The sequence below is a fragment of the Podospora pseudocomata genome, chromosome 5 (assembly GCF_035222375.1).
Source record: "Podospora pseudocomata strain CBS 415.72m chromosome 5, whole genome shotgun sequence".
In the NCBI taxonomy this organism is placed as follows: domain Eukaryota; kingdom Fungi; phylum Ascomycota; class Sordariomycetes; order Sordariales; family Podosporaceae; genus Podospora; species Podospora pseudocomata.
In genome coordinates, this window is record NC_085889.1 from 2,799,918 (window position 1) to 2,818,801 (window position 18,884).

An 18,884-nucleotide genomic window follows, 5' to 3' on the forward strand; every position below is an offset into this window, starting at 1 on the left:
TTGGTGCTCATGGCCATGGCATAAACAACCTGAAAGGCCAAGCACGAGTCGGTTTAAATCGGCCTATCACCTCGGCCGGGAATTATGGCGAGCACGGCATGACGTCTTCCACTCGGCCACCACCACCCCGAGCCAGCACATGGCACCCCGCACTGTCAACTCCGATGCCGCCGGATGCAAGAGCGGGAAGCCATATTTAGTCGTCCACGGTATCGGTATATGACTACTTGATTCTCATCTACCTTAACCTCGTCTACTGGACTCCAGCCGACATCACCACCTGCTAAACCTTCACCATGTCCACCCGCATCCCCCCCAAAGGTGTCTACGTCCCCTCCCCGACCTTCTTCCTCCCCCGGGACTCCTCCTCCTCCTCCTCCTCCTCCTCCTCCTCCCCCGAAAGCACCCACGGCCAACTACCCGTTGACATCTCCTCCCAAACATCCCATTCCATCTTCCTCGCCCGGTCCGGCATCACAGGTCTGGTGCTGCTAGGCTCGACAGGCGAGGCGATCCACCTCTCCCGCACCGAGCGCGCCTCCCTCGTCTCGGGCGTCCGCAAAGGTCTCGACGAAGCCGGGTATCCCAACTACCCCATCATGGCCGGCGTCTTGACCAACGGCATCGACGAGACCCTCCAATGGCTCGACGACTACGCCTCCGCCGGTGCAGATTGGGGTTTGGTGCTCGTGCCGGGGTATTTCGGCGCTGCTGCTACCACGCAGGAGGGGATAGTGGAGTATTTCAGGGAGGTTGCGAAGCGGTCGAGGATACCGGTGCTGGTGTACAACTACCCTGGGGTGACGAACGGGGTGGTCGTGCAGCCCGAGACGTACACCAAACTCGCGGGGTTGGAGAATGTGGTTGGGGTCAAGATGAGTCATGGGAACGTGTCGATTCATTTGCAGGTTGGGCTTGACCTGGGGATTGATCATGAGGGGTTTAGGGTGTATAGCGGGTTTGGGCAGCAGTTGGGGCCGGTGGTGTTGTTTGGGGGGGCCGGGGTGATTGATGGGTTAGCGGGGTTTTATCCGAGGACGGTGGTGAGGTTGATGGGGTTGGTGGAGGGGGGGGAGCTGGCGGGGGAGAGGAGGAAGGAGGTTCAGAGGCTGCAGTATGTGGTTAGTAAGGCGGAGGAGTTTATTGTGAGGTATGGAATTTTTGGGATTAAAGAGGCGGTGTTTAGGGTTACAGGGTTGGGGTCGCTGGAGAAGGGGAGACCGCCGCTGCTGGGGGGGCTGGCAGAAGGGGAGTGGGAGAGGGGGAGGAAGTTGTTTTTGGAGGATATTGAGAGGGTTGAGCAGGAGTTGAAGGGGACGTGAGCAAGTAATACTTTATTTGGTCAGGCACAAGTTGTGACATACTGATGGAGCGTCAAGAACCACTCCAAACATCGGGACTACATACACTTCTAAGCTGGATGGGCATGAACAAACTCATATCCAATAAAACATGTAAAGAATTCAAGGCTACTGTGAAGTGTTCGCTGCGTCCCACCAATATAAACTCTTCCCCCCTTCTGTTTTTTTTTTTGAAAAAAAATGAGTTTCTTCCCTTTTTTTCATTCTCCTTCTCCTTCTGCTCAGGGCGCGAGTACCTAGCTTACACTACACCTGGCAAACACTACCAAGCTTCGGGCCACAGGAGCATCTCCACAGTATCCACCAGCCCATCTACCCTCGATCCACGTTCAACCCAATCCAGCTGCCCTTGGCTAAATACTGTAGCCTTGCCCATTCCAAAGTCCGGGCCACAGTACCCGTGTATTCGCGCCGAGAAGGTTGCCCCCATGAGCGTGTGTAGAGTCCACACTTCTTGATTACCTCCCATAAAGAATTCCAAGAACTCCTGCTCTCCGTTAATCGAAGCCGCAGCCTGTCCATCCAGGGATGGCGCATTGACTACCCAGCGCCCACAGCCATCGAGCCAGCTAACATCAGTGTCAACGTCGATTACCCACAGCATAAAGATGTCTTGTGGGTCTATGGCCCCTCCCAACACTGCACCGTCCTTCTTGCCGTTGGCCCAAAGCGCATTGGTAATCTTCAAGTCAGCGGGATTAGAATCTTGCCAGTCATCACAGACCACACAGTTCTTTTGCTTCGCCAAGTACTCGCCGACAAATAGACGATAGGCAAAGGGCCTATAGAGTCCTCGTCAGGTACCCCAGACTTTTGGACTCAAAGTCTGCCCCCACTTCACTTCGGGTTCGCAGTCGTTCGGGTACTCGGATTGGACATCAATGTCCCCAAGAGTGAGCGAGATCGTGATTGTCTTAAGGTTAGTGTTGGACGATGGGAGCAGGCGATCGGAAAGATGGCGGCCGAAGGTGGGCGGATCCCTATACCTCCCAGCCAATGAGTACAAATCCTCTTCTCCTCCTCCTGGCTTCCTCAGTTCCGTGAAGCAGTGGAGGTGGATGTGAAGGTGTTGAATCAACCGCGGGGGGAGGACGCATCCACCAGGTAGACGGGACGATTTTGGGACCTGTTCTTCCTATTGTGAAAATACACTGTCAAAATTGCAAGAAAGTGTGCCGGCTCAATAAATCGTGTCATCTCCATGAATGACAGGACGACGGATCCATTCGAACACCGGTAACCTCTAGTCCTGCTCAGCGTGTACTAGGCCCACCATCTCGTAGTTCTGGCTCAACACATCTGTTTCGGGGTTGAAGTAGGCGACTGCTTCCAGTCGCCTGCCCACAAGATCGTGTCGAAAGGACAGTCGACAGTACAACTTCATCGCTCGTTCGCGGGCTTTTCTACACACATGAAAAAGAGGCTGGGAGGGCTGACGTTCCAACCGAGTTTGGGTTCGTAGCTGTTTCCTAACCAGTCCGGCATCCTGGACAACAATTCTCTCAGGCCTAGTCGGCTGGTCCATCGAAAGAAGGGATGATCGCGAGGGAAGGGGGGCCTCTGGCGGTTCGGAAATTTCTTGTCCACAAGATTGACCTCGACCAAACGAGAGTTTGATTCCTAGTCAAGTAGAAACTCATCCCATATCTTATCTTGAAGTTCAACTGGAAGCGACCGAAACCGGTGAAATATGGTCGGGGTGGTCGCGACGGTCATTTTGGTCTTGATGGTTGCAATTGTCTGCTGAGTACGGATATCGCGGTCAAACTGAAAATGATGCAAATGCCAACTAGCAATGGATATTTAACTTGGTAGTGGGAAGAAAACTGGAAGAGAGCACACTCGGCACAGAGTTGCGTTTGTGTGGGCCACCCGCAGGTCGCTCCGTTGCTCCTGCAGCTCTTTGCTGTCGTTGATTCCTTCCAGAATCCAGTCAGCAACGGGAGTATAAGCTCGCACCTACCCGTTTCTTTTACAGTGGGCGAAGCCACTGCCTTCCTTCTGCCACCCGATTCAATGTTCAAGCAAATCCTTGTGTAGACTCTCTATGAGCTAATAAGGCGGGGCGACTGTTCTTCCGGCTCGGCCAATCTCAACAAGGCCTGTTGACTCATATCGACCACATTCTGGTCTTCTTTTCAAGAAACCAACCTTCACTTCCATCATGCCTTCTAAAACAGCCATTCTAGTCGTTGACTTCCAAAACTCCCTGGCGACAGATCCAGGCACCAAAATACCTCATGCGGCCCGGGTCTGTGAGGCGGGAACCAGCATTCTTCAAGTAGCTCGGCAGATTCGAGACACCCGAGTACGGGAACATAGTCTTCCTCCGGGCTTCATCACCGTATTTGTGCAGCACCAGGAGTCGCCAGAAGAGGGGCTGTTGGTCTTTGGAACAGACCCTTGGGGTTTGGTCTTCAAGCCACGACAAGGTTTGGAGAATGGAGAGGACTTTGTTGTCGCAAAATCAGTCCGTACGTCTCTTGAATTCCGCTGTCCTTGAGCCAGCGCTAAGTTCTTTCTTGTGACGTAGGCAATGCTTTTTCCAACTCGGTGCTTGAGCAGATACTCAGAGAGCACGGCGTGGAAGAGTTGGTCATCTTCGGCATCCAGAGCGAATGCTGCGTCGAGGCCACCTGCCATGGCGCCATTGATGCTGGCTTTGCCATCACACTGCTTTCAGGGGCACACTCGACGTATCCCGAACCCGAGGCCAGACCAGAAGAGATTGAGGCACAGGTAGAGGCCCGTGTGCGGGCAAGGGGAGCAACAGTGGTCAGGTGGGAGGATGCAGTCGAGGTATGGGAGAAGAAGGGCCAGGTCCTCGGACCATATCAGTAGGGATTGAGTGATAGCTAGCCGCTCACAGACTCATCATACCTAGGTACATCAGATACTGACTCAACAAACACCTCAGCTATGACTTCAAGATAGGGCATTGCGCTCCGACCTCTAGCTAGGCAGGCATGCCATTGCTTAGATACCTACCTTCTTTGGAGGCCTACTATCGCTATGCAGTGCCACGATCGAATGTAACGTGGGGTGTTGCCTGTCAGTTGTGTGAAGAGAAAGGACAATGGAAAGATTCTAGAACACCAACCACTGCAGTCCACCACACCCATTTCGCAAGCATGGAGAAAATGCACGCAATACTATATCCCTGGGACCTTGCAGGAGGGTCTTTGGCAAACAAAAGAGACTATCGAGCGCCTAAACGACCAGGAAGGGACATTACACTTCGATTTCAGCGCACGCAATGCCAATCGTCTTGTCGGGAGCACTCTGGATCGGGAAGGTCCTTTGACAAGCAGACCAGCGCCCAGAACGTTGCCGATGCGCGCGGATGGCCCGGTTCGGCAGTTGGAGAGGCGCTTGGCAGCCATCCATGTCACGCTCCCCGACCTCCCCTCACTCACCCCACGGCACGGGATGGTAGGCACACGACAGTCACACAGACAGAATGCATGAAGCTCCCCCTCAGCTCACCACCACATCGACAGCTTGACCCCAACCCGGATACTGGGGAGGGGAGCTCGACGACGTTTCATTCGATCAGCAATGTCGTGATGGACGGTTGGAAACCACCTCCCAGATCTGTACCATCTGTCCGTGCCCTTATTCTTGGACCTTGGTCCTGCAGTTCTTGGGAGGGGAGAAAGACAATGTCGTGGTACCTCATTGTGCATGTGAAGATCACCGCAGTGGCCGGTACCCGGTCGATGTTATCTTCAGAGGGAGGGGGGCCAGGTATGATGAGAGGAAGACGGCGAGAATCTCAACATAAAAGAGTGTCGATCCTCCCGTCGTCAGTCTGTTTTGGTTCCTCATCCTCTTCATCGTCCTCCCCCCAGACAATTAAGCCAGGATGAAGCTGTCAACCGCCATCAGCCTTTTGGCTGGTGCCGCCCCTCTGGTCTCGGCCGCCGCCGCTCCCAGGCTCGAGCGCAAGATGAACTATGATGGGTACAAGGCCTACAGCATTGCCACCCATCATAACCCGGCCGCCATCAAGGCAAAGCTCACCAGGTTTGCCGCCATCCCCTTCAACCTCGACAACGATGAGCACCTCGACATTGCCATCCCTGCCGAGGAGGTCGCTGCCTTTGAGGCCCTCGGTCTCGAGACCCAGCTCATGCACGAGGATCTCGGTGCTGATATCGCCGAGGAGGGTACCTTTGCCCCCTACACCAGTATGTTTTGCTCTTCTACTTGTCTCTTTCCTGAAAGGCTTCCGAGTTCTAACAAACAAGAAGGCGTCGGTGCCCAGGCTGTCCCCAGCTTGACCTGGTTCAACTCGTACCACGCGTACGCCGACCACATCACCTTTTTCAACGACCTGCAGGCGTCGTTCCCCAACGCTTCCGAGATCTTCACCATCGGCAAGTCGTTCCAGGGCCGTGACATTTTTGGCATCCACATCTGGGGCTCTGGCGGCAAGGGCTCCAAGCCCGCCATCTACTTCCACGGCACCGTCCACGCCCGCGAGTGGATCAGCGCCAAGGTCGTCGAGTACATCACCTACCACCTCCTCACCCAGTATGCTACCGACGCCGCCGTCCGTGCCATCCGTGACAAGTTTGACTTTTACATCCTCCCCGTTGTCAACCCCGACGGTGTGCCCACCCCCAACCCACCTTTTGTCTTCACAAATGACTAACAAACTCCCCAGGATTCGTCTACACCCAAACCAACGACCGCCTCTGGCGCAAGAACCGCCAAACCCGCTCCGGCCAGTCCTGCGTCGGCACCGACCAGAACCGCAACTGGAACTACCAGTGGTCCGTCACCGGCGGCGCCTCCACCTCACCCTGCTCCGAGACCTACAAGGGCCTCGCCGCCGGCGACACCCCCGAGATCAGGGCCCTGACCGCCTTCACCACCACCCTCAAGAACAGCCGCGGCATCCGCCTCTACATCGACTGGCACTCGTACGGCCAGTACATCCTCCTGCCTTATGGGTACGACTGCTCCGCCCGCGCGTCCAACCACGCCGCCCAGAGCAGTCTCGCCTCTGGCATGGCTACTCGGATCAGACAGAGCTACGGCACTACCTTCACCACCGGCCCCAGCTGCTCGACGCTGTACAAGACTACTGGCAGCGCGCCGGATTACATGACTGCTGTTGGTGGTGCTACTTATGCTTGGACTATCGAGTTGAGGCCTGCGGGCAGCAGCGGTGGTGGCTTTGTTTTGCCTGCTACGCAGATTTTGCCTAGCAGTATTGAGCAGTGGGAAGGTATCAAGTATGTGCTTGCTCAGGTTTGAGCCCGGGGGGGTGTTGAGTGGATGACATTGGGGATGTTGGGGAGGAGAGGGAGGGAAAGGGAATGAGGATATGTGTATATACGATGGTACGATGTATTTATCTGACGTGCAATTTGAGTTGTGACGATCATGAACCTTGTTTTCTCGTGTATTGGCCTCAAGCTCGATACAATTAATGTGAACAACCCGATCTTGCATGGTTTCGCATATCCTAGCATGTTTCATATCTTCCCAATAGTATGTCTTTTCGCCTACAGCCACTGAGTGCAGGTCGAAGCCCTGGTGGTGGAGCGCGGGCCCTTCCTCATCGCCCATGAGTCCATGCTGGAGGCTTTTCATCATCTTGGGGGTGGACGGAAGATGTGTGCCTAAAACTGCAGCACGGGTATTAGTCCCACAGTCGTGGTGTAGGCCCTCCGAGTCGATTGCGCTGATCTCCTGAGCCAAAAGAAGCTCAGAAGAAAGTGTCACCTTGGCCCGCTTGCTCGCAGCTAGCAACAGATCCTTGAAAGGGACAAAGTGGGTGCCTTCAGTAACATACCCGTTTGTGTTCCGTGGTCCGTAGATAACGAAATGGCCGAGGGCTGATTGACCGCATTCAACCAGGACCTCCATCATCTTCAAAAACCCATCATCAATGTCCCCGGCTAGGTTCGATGTGCCAATGGCATAATACATCACCATTGCCGTCGCCTATTGACGCAACGATGAAGAGCATTTTCAATACTGTGTCTCGGTGTACATCATCCATCGACTTTAGCAAGCTGTCGTACAAGCTGTTCAAATCTGATGGTGTTTTCAGCAACAATCCTTCCAGCGCTTGAAAACTCTCACCGGTGGCTGTTGCGTCTCGTAGTTGGAGAGTTATGAGGTATGCCTAAAAAAAAGACTCCTTCAGCTCGGCATACCACATGGTCCGTAAGAGCCTTGTAGAAGGAGCTTGTCGCATCGAACGACGAACGCCGCTTAAACGTATTTTGCACAACCCTCAAAATGTCCCACCGAGTGAGCTCATGGAGGTTGACCCGAAGCTCGCAAAGGACCAAGTTGAGGAAAGCCATTTCGGGGCGAGAACCAACAAGCATCTTGATATTGGCATGTTGAGACCATGACCGAAGCTGCGCGACGAGGTTTTGATGGCTGTGGCGGTGAGCAGGGTCGTGTTTGAACTCATCCAAGCCGTCGATCATGAAGCAAAAGCAAGTATTGCGTGGAACAGACACCTCGATGAGATTCTGAAACCCTTCTTGCAACTTGGCGGGGAATCGAAAGTAGGGCTCGTCGATGTGTGGTTCAAAGGTGGTAGTGTCAAATACTTAGCACGCTGTTGGAAAGACATCTCGAATCAAACTTAGACAGTTTGCAAGGACTGAGAACAAGATGGACCGATAGAGACCATGCAGCGACTGTTGCATAGCATCTCCAGCTCTCCAAGCAAAGAAGTGTGAAACAACGAGGGTCCTCTCTCCCAGACCACCTTTCTAGCTCTCGGCGAGTGGTGGAATGACCAGCGATAAGTTTCATGAGTGTTGACTTTCCAGAGCCGGCTTTGAGAGAGATGTGCAGGAGGTCATGTTCGGATGAGAGCCACTGTAAAAGCGTAGACTTTGCTTCTGCTTTCTGCTCATAGTACTCATTTTGATAGCAGTCATCCTCATCAGAGCTTTCCTCGTCGACGTCCTCGTCATCAACATCCTCCCAGCCAATGTGGTCTTCAGCGACGTCCTCGCCATCGGCCCCTTCCTTGCTGTTGCTGCTGTTGCTACTTGTGTATTGCCCGTCATGGTCGTCCGCTTCCAGGATCCATTCGAAAGTTCCGTACTGAGGATCACGAATAGCATCTTCCCGTGAGAACATAGAAGAGAATTAAAGCTGCCGCAATGCCTTGGCTTCAGCGGTGGGCGGAGAAGATGACTCGAGCAGACTCTGTACCTTCTCTTCTACCCTGCGCAGTATGTCGATCGAAAGGGTTTGATGATCACAACTGATATTGGCCTTCATCTCGTGCAATGTCTTTTTGAGATCAAGTAGTCGATCAGGAACACTGGAGAACTGTGTGGTGACAGAAGCGTCAAGTTTGCTAATCTGGGTGGAAACCAGAAGAGACCGTTCACTTTATGTTCGTTAGTAGTGAGCATTGATCCATATCTCGCAACAGGAAGCACATGCTTGAGGATGAGAAGAGAGATACCTAAACCCATCAGATCGGTATTGTTCCAGAAGACCAAGCAATTTGTAAATTTCGCCTTCTTTCCTCTTGGAGCGTAACGATATTCGGAGAGCTTCGAATTTGGAGGTGACATCCCAGGGAACAAGACTTTGCAAGGTGCCCTGGACTTCGTTCAGGCGCTCCTTGGATTTGGTTGCCAAGCCTTGCAGAGCATCGACATGGTGATTAGAGGAAGCTGGAAAGGGTGTTTGCTGCACACTGTTCGTTGTTTGCTGTAGCTCATGTATCAAGGACTGTACGTCAGAGACACCGGGCACAGTACCTGTTCGCAGCACATTGAGCGCACCAGAAACGAGGCTGTATGAAAAATCGACGAAGGTCAAAATAGAGGCAGCAAATCCAACCGCAGCGATTGCCTCCATTGTGTCTCGAGACGGAGAGTCGAAGGTATGAAGGTTGGCCTACCGTGCAATCAGGAAGATGGGTTGGGTTGAGAGAAAATCAGCGTCCCGAAACCCCGGCACCGGACACGGTCTGATGGCTGATAGAGCCAATTGGACATCGCGGTTCCCAATTGGACATCGTGGTTCTGAAGGGAGAGCAAGGCTCCCTGATCAGCAACCCTCGTCGCACATGATGCCGTGGTAGGGTCGCACAACATTTTTTTTGTTTAAATGTGGACGAGGAGGGCAAAAGACGCATGAGTGGGCTTAAGAAATACGACTTGGAAAGCTTCCTCGGTGAGTCCTGTGTTTTCTTCGTGGGCAATAACGTAGATAGGTATATTCGCAATGAGTGTCGTCATTCGAGAACCGACTAGTCTAGCCCTCGGTTTTGTTGAACTGGATGACTTTTTGCCATCTGGCTGGCTAGACCCTCACGTGACAGCGCGTCGCGTTCCACCTCGTTTTAGGTTTGGGCCACACCTTAAGACGCGGTCTTTGTGCAAGAACGACCACCAGCGACCGGACAATAGCAAAGTGCCCGCTAAAGATGGCACACCGGAAAAGCGCTCGTATTGCAGCACAAGAGCCAAAACCACCAAACCCGTACGGGCCACACAATGGTGATTCAGACGACGCCGCTGGGCTGATGTCAGCTTCTCAATCCTCATCGCCGGATTCCGCATCCTCTGCATCCGACCCAGATCCTGAACCTCGACCGGCAAAGCGCCGCAAGGTGACAAAACATACCCCAAACACGACAACAAGATCACCGACAAAATACTCCAAATCCAACTCCCTTCTTCTCGTCCAATCTATCTTTACTTCAGCACCCCACGATGGCCGCGCCCTTCCTCTCCGCCTACACCCGCCCTCCTACCACCAACCCCTCCTCCTATCCTCGCCATCCGCCCAAGCCTCCCTCCTGAAGTGGTTTCAAAAAGAACAAACGGCCCGCCTCATGCCGTGGCGCAAACCCTTCCTCACGAACCCCTCCCGCGCCGACCTTTCCCGTCGAGCCTACGAAGTCTGGATCTCCGAGATCATGCTCCAACAAACCCGCGTTGCGACGGTAATAGCATACTGGAACAAGTGGATGACAAAGTGGCCCACGATCGAAGACCTAGCACAGGCAACAGAGGAAGAGGTGGTCAATATGTGGACTGGGCTGGGGTATTACTCTCGGGCGAGGAGGATACACGCCGGGGCACAAAAGGTTGTCACCGAGATGCAGGGGCTGCTGCCGGATACGGTGGAGGGGCTTATGAAGCATGTTCCCGGAGTGGGGAGGTATACTGCTGGGGCGATATCGGCTATTGTGTTTGGCGAGGCGGAACCGATGGTCGATGGGAATGTTATGAGGGTGTTGTCGAGGCAGATGGGACTGATGGGGGATGTGAAAGGGGACAAGAGGGTGGTAGACGTGCTTTGGGAGGCGGCGGATAGGTTGGTGAAGGTTGTTGCTGAGGCTGATGGGGAAGAGGGCGAGAAGCCGGGGCTATGGGGACAGGCGTTGATGGAGCTGGGGAGCACGATCTGTACACCAAAGCCTCAATGTGGAAAATGCCCGGTGACGGAAAGCTGTATGGCTTACGCCGAGGGTTTGGCTCTGGCCTCAGGCCTCAAGCAGGCCGTTCCCGATATTGAGGATGGCATTGCTTGTGTGCTTTGTGAACTTGTGGAGGAAGATGCCATGGAAGCGAGCTCGCAGGCTACGGAAAAGAAGGGTAGGCAGCAAACCTCCAAGCTCTTCGACGCGTTCCAAGCAAGTTCCATGAAGGAAAAGGATGTTGCTAGCAGAACGCCCTCGTCCCAAGAGTTGAATACCATCATCTCTCATGCCCAGAGGTTTCCCCTGAAGAAACCCAAGAAGCAGGTCAGAGAGGAAGAAGCTCTTGTTTGCGCCATTCGTCGCGTATCGGACGGACAGTACCTCATCAGTCGCCGGCCAGACAAGGGGCTGTTGGCTGGATTGTGGGAGTTTCCCAGCTACATTTTGCCCGCCTCCAATGACAGCACTACCAAAAGCCGGAAAAAGCAGGCATTGGACTACGCGTCTGGTCTGGTCGAATCAACAGACGGATACCGTGGAGAACTAGGCACTGTCCCTTGGTTATTTTCACATCTGAGGCTCGCCATGCACGTTCAGCTGTTTGAACTGGACGATTCAGACAGAAGCCCCCGAACACTGCCCCTGGAATCGAACTATCGATGGGTGTCCAGCGACGAGATTGAATCAGAGTCCATGGGGACTGGTATGAAAAAGTGCTGGTCCTTGATCAAGGCAACCAGAGAGTAGGATCAGCTATGCTGTGGCGATGTGAGGCTTCCCCTGTTCGCACTTGTGCTGCGCTCCCTGGAAGCGCCTAATTGCTGCCCAACCCCGGCGATGTTTGGTGGGATCCACACGACACATCGGTGGTGCCTAGCAACGCCGCTGGAGAAATGTTCAGCTACAAAACCACACCACGGAAATAAGCCCTCAGCCGGCACCATCGAGTCTCCTGCAACATCAAGACACTTGAGTTGAGACTTTGGAGTAAAAAAATGGACCAAACCAAAGACCGACGACGCCTCAAGCTGGAGCCGTCGAAGCTCGGACCCAGCGCCAACAATGATGCGAGCCCCCCAAAGACGCCGGACACAGAAGAAAACAAGCCCAAAGAGACCCCGGTATCCGTATCCCAGCCTGATCTAAGCACACAACACGAAACAGTGGAAAGCGAGGAGTTCAAGCGCCCCAATCTTGGACTTGGACCTTCCCACGAAGCCCAGGTTGAGGAACGTAGTCTTGAGCGAGAAGCGCAGGAGAAGCAGAGGGATCAACCAGATGACGACAACGAATGCAAAGAAAACCCCATGTCGGATGAAAACCGGGAGTTGATTGATGTGTGGATGCAAACCGAAGATGAAGCGAGAGCCGAGGAAGAGGACAACGTGATGACTCGAGACAACTACGAGGCCAACTATAAGGAAGAAGTGGCGCTACACAACCTGTACAAGCATCACTATTTTGACGAACAGTGGCTGCTGTACTCGAAAGAGACATCAAAAGACCGCAAAGACGAAGATTGGTTCATTCATTCACCAACCGTGCTGGAGGCAACCGACCCGCAGTACCTCTGCGACATGTGCCGACACGTCGACTTCACCGTCCTATTTACGCATCGCGATCTGAAGCCTCAGGGGAACAAGGATTCATCCACTGCTTGCATCGAGTTGTATGGACTGTCGAGAGTTCTCAACAAGAAATCTACGTGTTCATTTTGCAACCTGGTGCGAGAAGCCATTGAGCAACAATGCACTGCTGAAGAACTCGCAAAGGCGAGGCAGACAAAGGCGGGCCAGATATCAATCGACATTCTTGATGATGGGCCAGATTGCGCCCTGCGATTGGAGGTTGGCTTCAGCCACTTGGCGACAAAAGTAATTATGCAGAGGATGACATCCGAGGATGAGCCCTTTGCACTTCAAGGGCTTCCAGTACGCAAGGACGCCGCAGATATCACACGGCTGTGCAACTGGATCCGCACTTGCGAAGGCAGCCATCCCAAGCTTCACAGGTCCATTCACGCATTCTCGCCCGAAATGGAGACGCTGCGAGTCATCGACGTTGATGAAGGCTGTCTCGTGACAGTGCCCACGCCGTGTCGCTATGCTTGCCTTTCCTATGTCTGGGGGAAGAATGCAGCAAGTCTCGTCCATTTGACACTGGAAACAAAGGCAACCCTCGAAAGCCCAGGAATCTTCAGCAACGGATCAATCGTCATCAGCCAGACCTATCTGGACGCCATCAAGGTTACCAGAGATATTGGACTGCGTTACCTGTGGATTGACGCTCTCTGCATTGTGCAAGACGACGATGCTGAAAAGGCAATTATTGTCTCGCAAATGGCTGCTGTGTATGGCAACGCCGTCATCAACATCGTTGCCTCCACCAACTTCAGCCCTGATGGCGGACTTCCGGGGGTGGGTAGCACGCCACGGGCACGATCCCAGGTAGTTAAACAAATCCAAGGGCTGTCTGTTGGCGCTGTGTTTCATGACTCCCGTCAGCCATACCACGAGATTGAAGAAGCCATCTGGAATTCTCGTGCTTGGACATTCCAGGAACGTCACCTGTCCCAACGCGCCGTGTACTTTACGGCTTCTCAGCTCTATTTTACCTGCCCCCATGGGACTGCATGCGAAGACACAGTTCCCAATTCGACACAGGACCTCAAGCCAACGGTGCCTGTAGATCGGCCAAAGTTTGAAGAAGCCATATACCCCCTAATGTTCTACATTTGGTTCGACCCGACCCAGACAGAGTTCCCCAACAAGCGCTTCAAGCTAGCTGGTACGGGCACAGAATCTGACACCCTGGTATCTACTCGGGAAGAACTGCCTACTCCAACCTATAGAGCAATGCCCGTGGCAGCTTACCGGAGTGGCACTCTTCCCATGGAAGGGGAGACGCTCTGGAAGACATATCGGGAGGCTGTCAACATGTACACCAAGCGCAAAATGACGTGGCAGAGCGATGCCATCAACGCATTCCAGGGCGTCACTGATCTCATTTCTCAGGGGGTGAACACCACCTTCTGGTACGGCATACCCGAGTTTGCCTTTGATCAGGCTCTCTTGTGGTACCCCCAGGAGCCTCTCACCCGCCGGACCTATTTGGGAGCCGCCCCGTCCTGGAGCTGGGCTGGATGGGAAGGGCACACAAAGTATCGCGGCCGGGGCTGGCACAATGCCATTGCTGTGGCACCCTTCAACGTCGTCCACTGGCTTACACATCCGTCTAGTATCGGCACTGTTGTACGGTATCTTGTCGCCCGCGGAGATAGCCCAGAGCGTGTGGCAAAAATTGTTCAGGCAGCCAAAGAGCAGCCTAAATCCTTGAATTCCTGGGTTCACGCCTTCTTGTATCAACTGGAGGACCTTGACGACGGTTGGAAGGACGAAAAGGACACCTCGCGCAACGAGCTCTACTTCTCCCATCCCGCCTACCCGGGCCTCCGCTTTACATACCCCATCAACTTGCCGGGGAAACCGCTGCTACCACGACATTTACCGGACGGGACACTTCCCTTCACCGCTCGCTCAGTCGAAGCGCGCTTCACCGACATGTCCACAACCGCTCACAAGTCGATTCCTGTCGAAGACGAGTTTCTGCAGATTGGCCTCAACGATGCGGGCAAATATGGGTCAGGCTCTCGCCGACCGTGGGAGTTTGCTGTCTACCATCAAGGATACCGCGCCGGGTTCTTGTCTCTCAACGTCCCCCTTTCGTCCATCGACCGTGCGTCGGCTTCGTACAGGCTGGTGGCCATGTCGAGAGACATGGTGCCACAAATCGCCCCGCCGCCGTGTGGATGGGACCTTTACTGGAACCTGAACCCACGGCGAATGCAGGACAGTGTCTTCTTCGATGAGGAATGGGGACGGCCTGAAGACAGGAGAAAGTGGACGTTGTTTACTGACTCGGAGCCGGGGAGGGGGCCAGGCAGGGAGAATGGGGATCCGCGCTGGGACCTCGGGCGGTATGAAACACCGGCTATAAATGATGTGTACAATGTCTTGTTGTTGGAGAACAAGACTGGCGAGAATGGGGAGTGGTGGGAGGAGAGGATTGGGGTTGGGAAGATTCATGTCGGGGCATTCTGGATAGCAAGGCCCGTTATTGAGAAGTTTGCTCTGAGGTAGGGGATATGCCATCGTGCTTGTCTCGCCAGTGACCTGGGTCGAGTGCCGCCGCATGGTGGAACCTGCCGAACATTGTTTCGGGATTCCCCGCTCGAGCACATGGAGAGTGAGGGGTCAAGATAAGGTTGGAGATAGCTCCCAGAAACATGATAACAAATGAACATATAATTTTCAACATTCCGAACTCACACTCAGCCATCGATTTCATTGTGGCCACACTCTCAAAACACACATCAAGATGTCACCCCCAGAATACCTCCACCTCGCCTCCCCCCTCGGTCCCATTTCCAGGCCCCTGTTACCTCACCCGCCCCGCGACGCCCTCCCCTCCGAAATCCCCATCATCAACCTCACCCCCTTGTTTTCCGACGACCTCCCCTCCCGTCAGCACCTCGCCTCCCAAATCCGCCAAGCAGCCACCACGTCAGGGTTCATGTACATCTCCCACCACGGCATCCCCCTCTCCCTCTTCCTAACCGCCCGAAATGCCTCTCTAGATTGGTTCCGCTCCCCTCTTGAGGCCAAACTCCCTGCCAACACAAACAACTCCCTTAAAAACAAGGGCGTGGTCGGCTACCGGCCCCGTCAGACACAGCACATCAACCCCTGGGAGAGCGTCGACGTTCGAGAGTCGTTCTCATGGCGGTACGATCCCGCCTATGACCCATTGCATTCCCCGTCGGACTTGGAGAACATCCCGGATGAGGTAAAAAGGTATATCGACCACGATAACGATGGGTTTCCCTGGTCGAGAACACCAAAAGAGTTTTCGGGGCCGGTGATTGAGTTGTATCAGGCTGTTTTGAAGCTGGGGAGGGAGCTGGTGAGGGTGATGGCTTTGGCGCTTGGGTTGGAGGAGGACGGGTTGGACGGGAGGTTTGAGTTTCCTGATGTTGGGGTGGCGGTGAATTATTATCCGCCTATTGCTGCAACAAAAGATGAGGGTAAGGAGAAGGTCAGTATTGGGAGTCATACTGACTTTCAGCTTTTTACGCTGTTGTATCAGGATAGTGTGGGGGGGTTGCAGGTGTTGGATAGGGAGGGGCAGTGGTTGAATGCGAGGCCGGTGGAGGGGACGTTGGTGGTGAATTTTGGGGATTACATGCAGCGGATTACGAACGGGAAGTGGGTGAGTACGGTTCATCGGGTGGTGAATAACTCGGGGAGGGAGAGGTTGAGCATGGCGTTCTTCTGGGGGTTTGGGCTGCATGAGAGGTGTGGGGTTTTGGATAGTGTGTTGGAGGAGGGGGAGGAGAAGAAGTATGATGAGGTTGGGTGTTGGGAGTGGGTGCAGAGAAGGATTGAGATGATGAGGGAGGTGAAGAAGGGGTTGGGGAATATTACCCCTGAGAAACCCCTGTCAATGCACTCCCAATAAAGACCACCTCGACAGCGGCAAATCTGGGCATTTCATGTCAGTCATTCACCCTGTGGATTCCCGACACAAGGTCAACATACGTAGCGGTAGCCGCAAAAACCTCTATCCTCTTCGCGTCGCTAAACACGGCAATCACCAGCGCAAACAGCGCCATAAACCCTGCCGTCACCCCTATTCTCGCATCTGTGCTGTCCAGCCGGTTCAGCACCAGGATTGTCAATACCGGCAAGGTAAACGCAAGAACAGTTGTGTGTGATGAGACTGCTTGCTTTGCTGATTCGAGAAGGACTGTACAAAGTGTAGCCTGTGTCTGTGTCGACAGCCTGGCCGGTGTTGACGCAATGGCCGAGGAGGTGGCGATAAGTTCTGAGAATCTTCTCAGTGATGAAAGTGGTACAAGGGTCGGTTTCTTTGACCGGTGCGCTCAGGCAGAGATATGACGAGGGGTTGGGGTCTGCCCAGGTGAAGGCTTCGTTGGACTGGAGGAAGGGATTGCCGCCTCTGAAGTCGCGTAGCCAGTCTTCGAGGGCAGAGAGTTGGGAAGGTTGAGGGGAGGGAACGGTGTTCATTTGGTGGACTATCACGCGTCAATGGTGTTCTGAGGGGTTTGTGACAGCGACCCACCTTGGAGTATGAATTCTTCTGGAGTTCAAGATTAGCATCCTGCCGAGGCAATGGGAAAAGATAAACTCTTCGTACTGTACCCTTTCAACTTCTCTCTCAACTCCACCATCTTGTGATACTGCATAGTCTTCTTCTCCGGTCAAAGCTTCATATTCTCAGAAAGTCGCAACGTCGGATCATCCTGGTGGTCAAGCAAACACTGATCCCGATACTCTTGCCCTAGCTCAACAACCTCGGCCTGCAGCGATATAGCGCCAAGACATTCGCTTGATCAAACCTTCTTCAGAATAGCAGCCTCATTCTCACTCCCTCTCATAAAGGCTGCTAACCTGGGATATCCAGGAGGGAGCGGAGGTTGAAAGTCGTGCACGGTGTGTTTGTTTTGAAGAACAAAGAAACCTGCCTCTGAGAAGAGATGGTGCAGGTGTAAATACGGGTTTGAGGGTTGTCTCAGCTGGTGTGGCGGGCTGAAGTGTTGGGTTAGGGGCAAGGGGACCGCCTGGAGGGCCATATCAGAGGCCCCCCCGCCGTCCGCGGACCACACAAGAGACCAGTTGAGTCCAGGACCCCATCAACGGAATCCTTCCCGCACGCGCCCGTAATGCTTAGCCTCGATGAACTGTGGTTGTGTAAAGCCTTGCCAGTCATGCTAACGTTGATTGGGTGGTGATGGATGGATGATAGGCATCCTGGTTACACTTGAGGTTGATGATGGCAAGCTAAAACAAGACAAAGTCTTCTCATGGTCCACATAGTGTTTCGTTTTCGACTCTATTGCGGTGCCCGACTAAGCAATACATCACCTCCACCAAAATGCCCCAAGAAGACCAATTCTGGCTCATCAGTCCCATCACTCTAGTCCTGTTGGTCTCCTCCGTCATCACCCTCATGACAATATTCGTCGCAATGGCCGCCTTATTTGCCGACTTTGCCCAAAAGGTAGAGCGAGCCGAATCCCACTTTCAGGCACAGCAGATCGAGTATTTCTGTTTTGCAGCGCATTCTACGAGAATGCGAGCACATTCTTGACGGACCCGTTGACGCTCCAGACCATGTTTTGGAGGCCTTGGAGACCTGCCGACGCCAAGGGGCAAGTTATGATGAGCACTCTTTCAAGCTACAATGGAACTCTAGCAAGTTCAAGAGATTCCCAATGGGTCAGAATTTGCGGATCTATTACAATCAGACCGAACTGGACAAGTCTCTGACCGCATATAAGGGAAGTGTATTGCTTCTGAGAGACTTGTGCTCTGACTAAGTGAACAGGAAGCCAAGTCACCGGGGAATAGCAGTGAAACTTTCTGATAAGCCACTTGACAGAATTAAGCTTTGACAGCAGCTGGTTGAAATGAGGTAAGTACAGGCAAGACTCTACCAAAAGTATACATAGAAATTTGAGTTTCTAACACGCCACACAGCGCCGCCGTGGCAAAACTATCAGCCCTAGCAATTCCAGACCTCGGGCAGAATCACTCCGATTCTGCATATCAAGCATCCCTAGACGATGATCCAGCCCCTTTAATGTCCAGCGCACTTACCACCAAGAACCCAGACAGTCTTGCACTCGTTCATCAGACCAACCACTTGAAACTCGTCGAACAAGTGTGGACAAGAGGCTTCGGCCAGCTCTCCCAAGAGAAATACAACATCGATGCTGCAATCCGAATCATAATCGACCAGCCCCACGCCAAACATCCTGGCCAAGCATTCAAGCACTATCCCGCCAGAGTCAAATTAGACAGCGCATCCGACTTTGACTTGGTTTCCGTCTCCTACCTCCGCCAAGCCAATGCACTAGAGCACGTCACTCTTGTGCCCATTCCAGAAGACACCCAGATTGCCATCAGGGGTGTAGGTAACGGCTCACTGACCCCAACCCATAGGGTGTTACTCAAGTGGTGCGGGCAGGGAGAGAGCAAGATACACGAGGGTTGGTTTGACCTGGTCGATTT

At 53.6% G+C, this 18,884-nt stretch overlaps 7 protein-coding genes across 7 annotated transcripts; 6 read left to right on the top strand and 1 right to left on the bottom strand.

Annotated features, from left to right (window-relative positions):
- Positions 1–296: 296 nt before the first annotated feature.
- QC762_507350 (uncharacterized protein) lies at positions 297–1,322 on the top strand (the record flags this gene model as incomplete). Its single annotated transcript, XM_062891158.1, is given in 2 exon segments — positions 297–364; positions 380–1,322. The coding sequence occupies 2 exon segments, from the start codon at positions 297–299 to the stop codon at positions 1,320–1,322; spliced, it is 1,011 nt and encodes a 336-aa protein (XP_062742354.1).
- A 2,190-nt stretch (positions 1,323–3,512) lies between these two features.
- On the top strand, positions 3,513–4,202 carry QC762_507340 (uncharacterized protein; the record flags this gene model as incomplete). The annotated part of the gene is made up of 2 exons (XM_062891157.1): positions 3,513–3,835; positions 3,895–4,202. The coding sequence occupies exons 1-2, from the start codon at positions 3,526–3,528 to the stop codon at positions 4,200–4,202; spliced, it is 618 nt and encodes a 205-aa protein (XP_062742355.1). The 5' UTR covers positions 3,513–3,525.
- Positions 4,203–5,226: 1,024 nt separating this feature from the next.
- QC762_507330 (uncharacterized protein) lies at positions 5,227–6,731 on the top strand (the record flags this gene model as incomplete). The annotated part of the gene is made up of 3 exons (XM_062891156.1): positions 5,227–5,551; positions 5,615–5,974; positions 6,031–6,731. 3 exons carry the CDS (start codon positions 5,227–5,229, stop codon positions 6,624–6,626), a joined length of 1,281 nt encoding a protein of 426 aa, XP_062742356.1. The 3' UTR covers positions 6,627–6,731.
- A 3,058-nt stretch (positions 6,732–9,789) lies between these two features.
- Positions 9,790–11,538, top strand: QC762_507310 (uncharacterized protein; the record flags this gene model as incomplete). Its single annotated transcript, XM_062891155.1, has 1 exon — positions 9,790–11,538. The coding sequence occupies one exon, from the start codon at positions 9,790–9,792 to the stop codon at positions 11,536–11,538; it is 1,749 nt and encodes a 582-aa protein (XP_062742357.1).
- A 248-nt stretch (positions 11,539–11,786) lies between these two features.
- On the top strand, positions 11,787–14,930 carry QC762_507300 (uncharacterized protein; the record flags this gene model as incomplete). Its single annotated transcript, XM_062891154.1, has 1 exon — positions 11,787–14,930. The coding sequence occupies one exon, from the start codon at positions 11,787–11,789 to the stop codon at positions 14,928–14,930; it is 3,144 nt and encodes a 1,047-aa protein (XP_062742358.1).
- Positions 14,931–15,168: 238 nt separating this feature from the next.
- On the top strand, positions 15,169–16,308 carry QC762_0083020 (uncharacterized protein; the record flags this gene model as incomplete). The annotated part of the gene is made up of 1 exon (XM_062883943.1): positions 15,169–16,308. One exon carries the CDS (start codon positions 15,169–15,171, stop codon positions 16,306–16,308), a length of 1,140 nt encoding a protein of 379 aa, XP_062742359.1.
- A 37-nt stretch (positions 16,309–16,345) lies between these two features.
- On the bottom strand, positions 16,346–17,041 carry QC762_0083030 (uncharacterized protein; the record flags this gene model as incomplete). The annotated part of the gene is made up of 4 exons (XM_062883944.1): positions 16,346–16,496; positions 16,603–16,885; positions 16,933–16,950; positions 17,008–17,041. 4 exons carry the CDS (start codon positions 17,039–17,041, stop codon positions 16,346–16,348), a joined length of 486 nt encoding a protein of 161 aa, XP_062742360.1.
- Between the last annotated feature and the right edge of the window lie 1,843 nt (positions 17,042–18,884).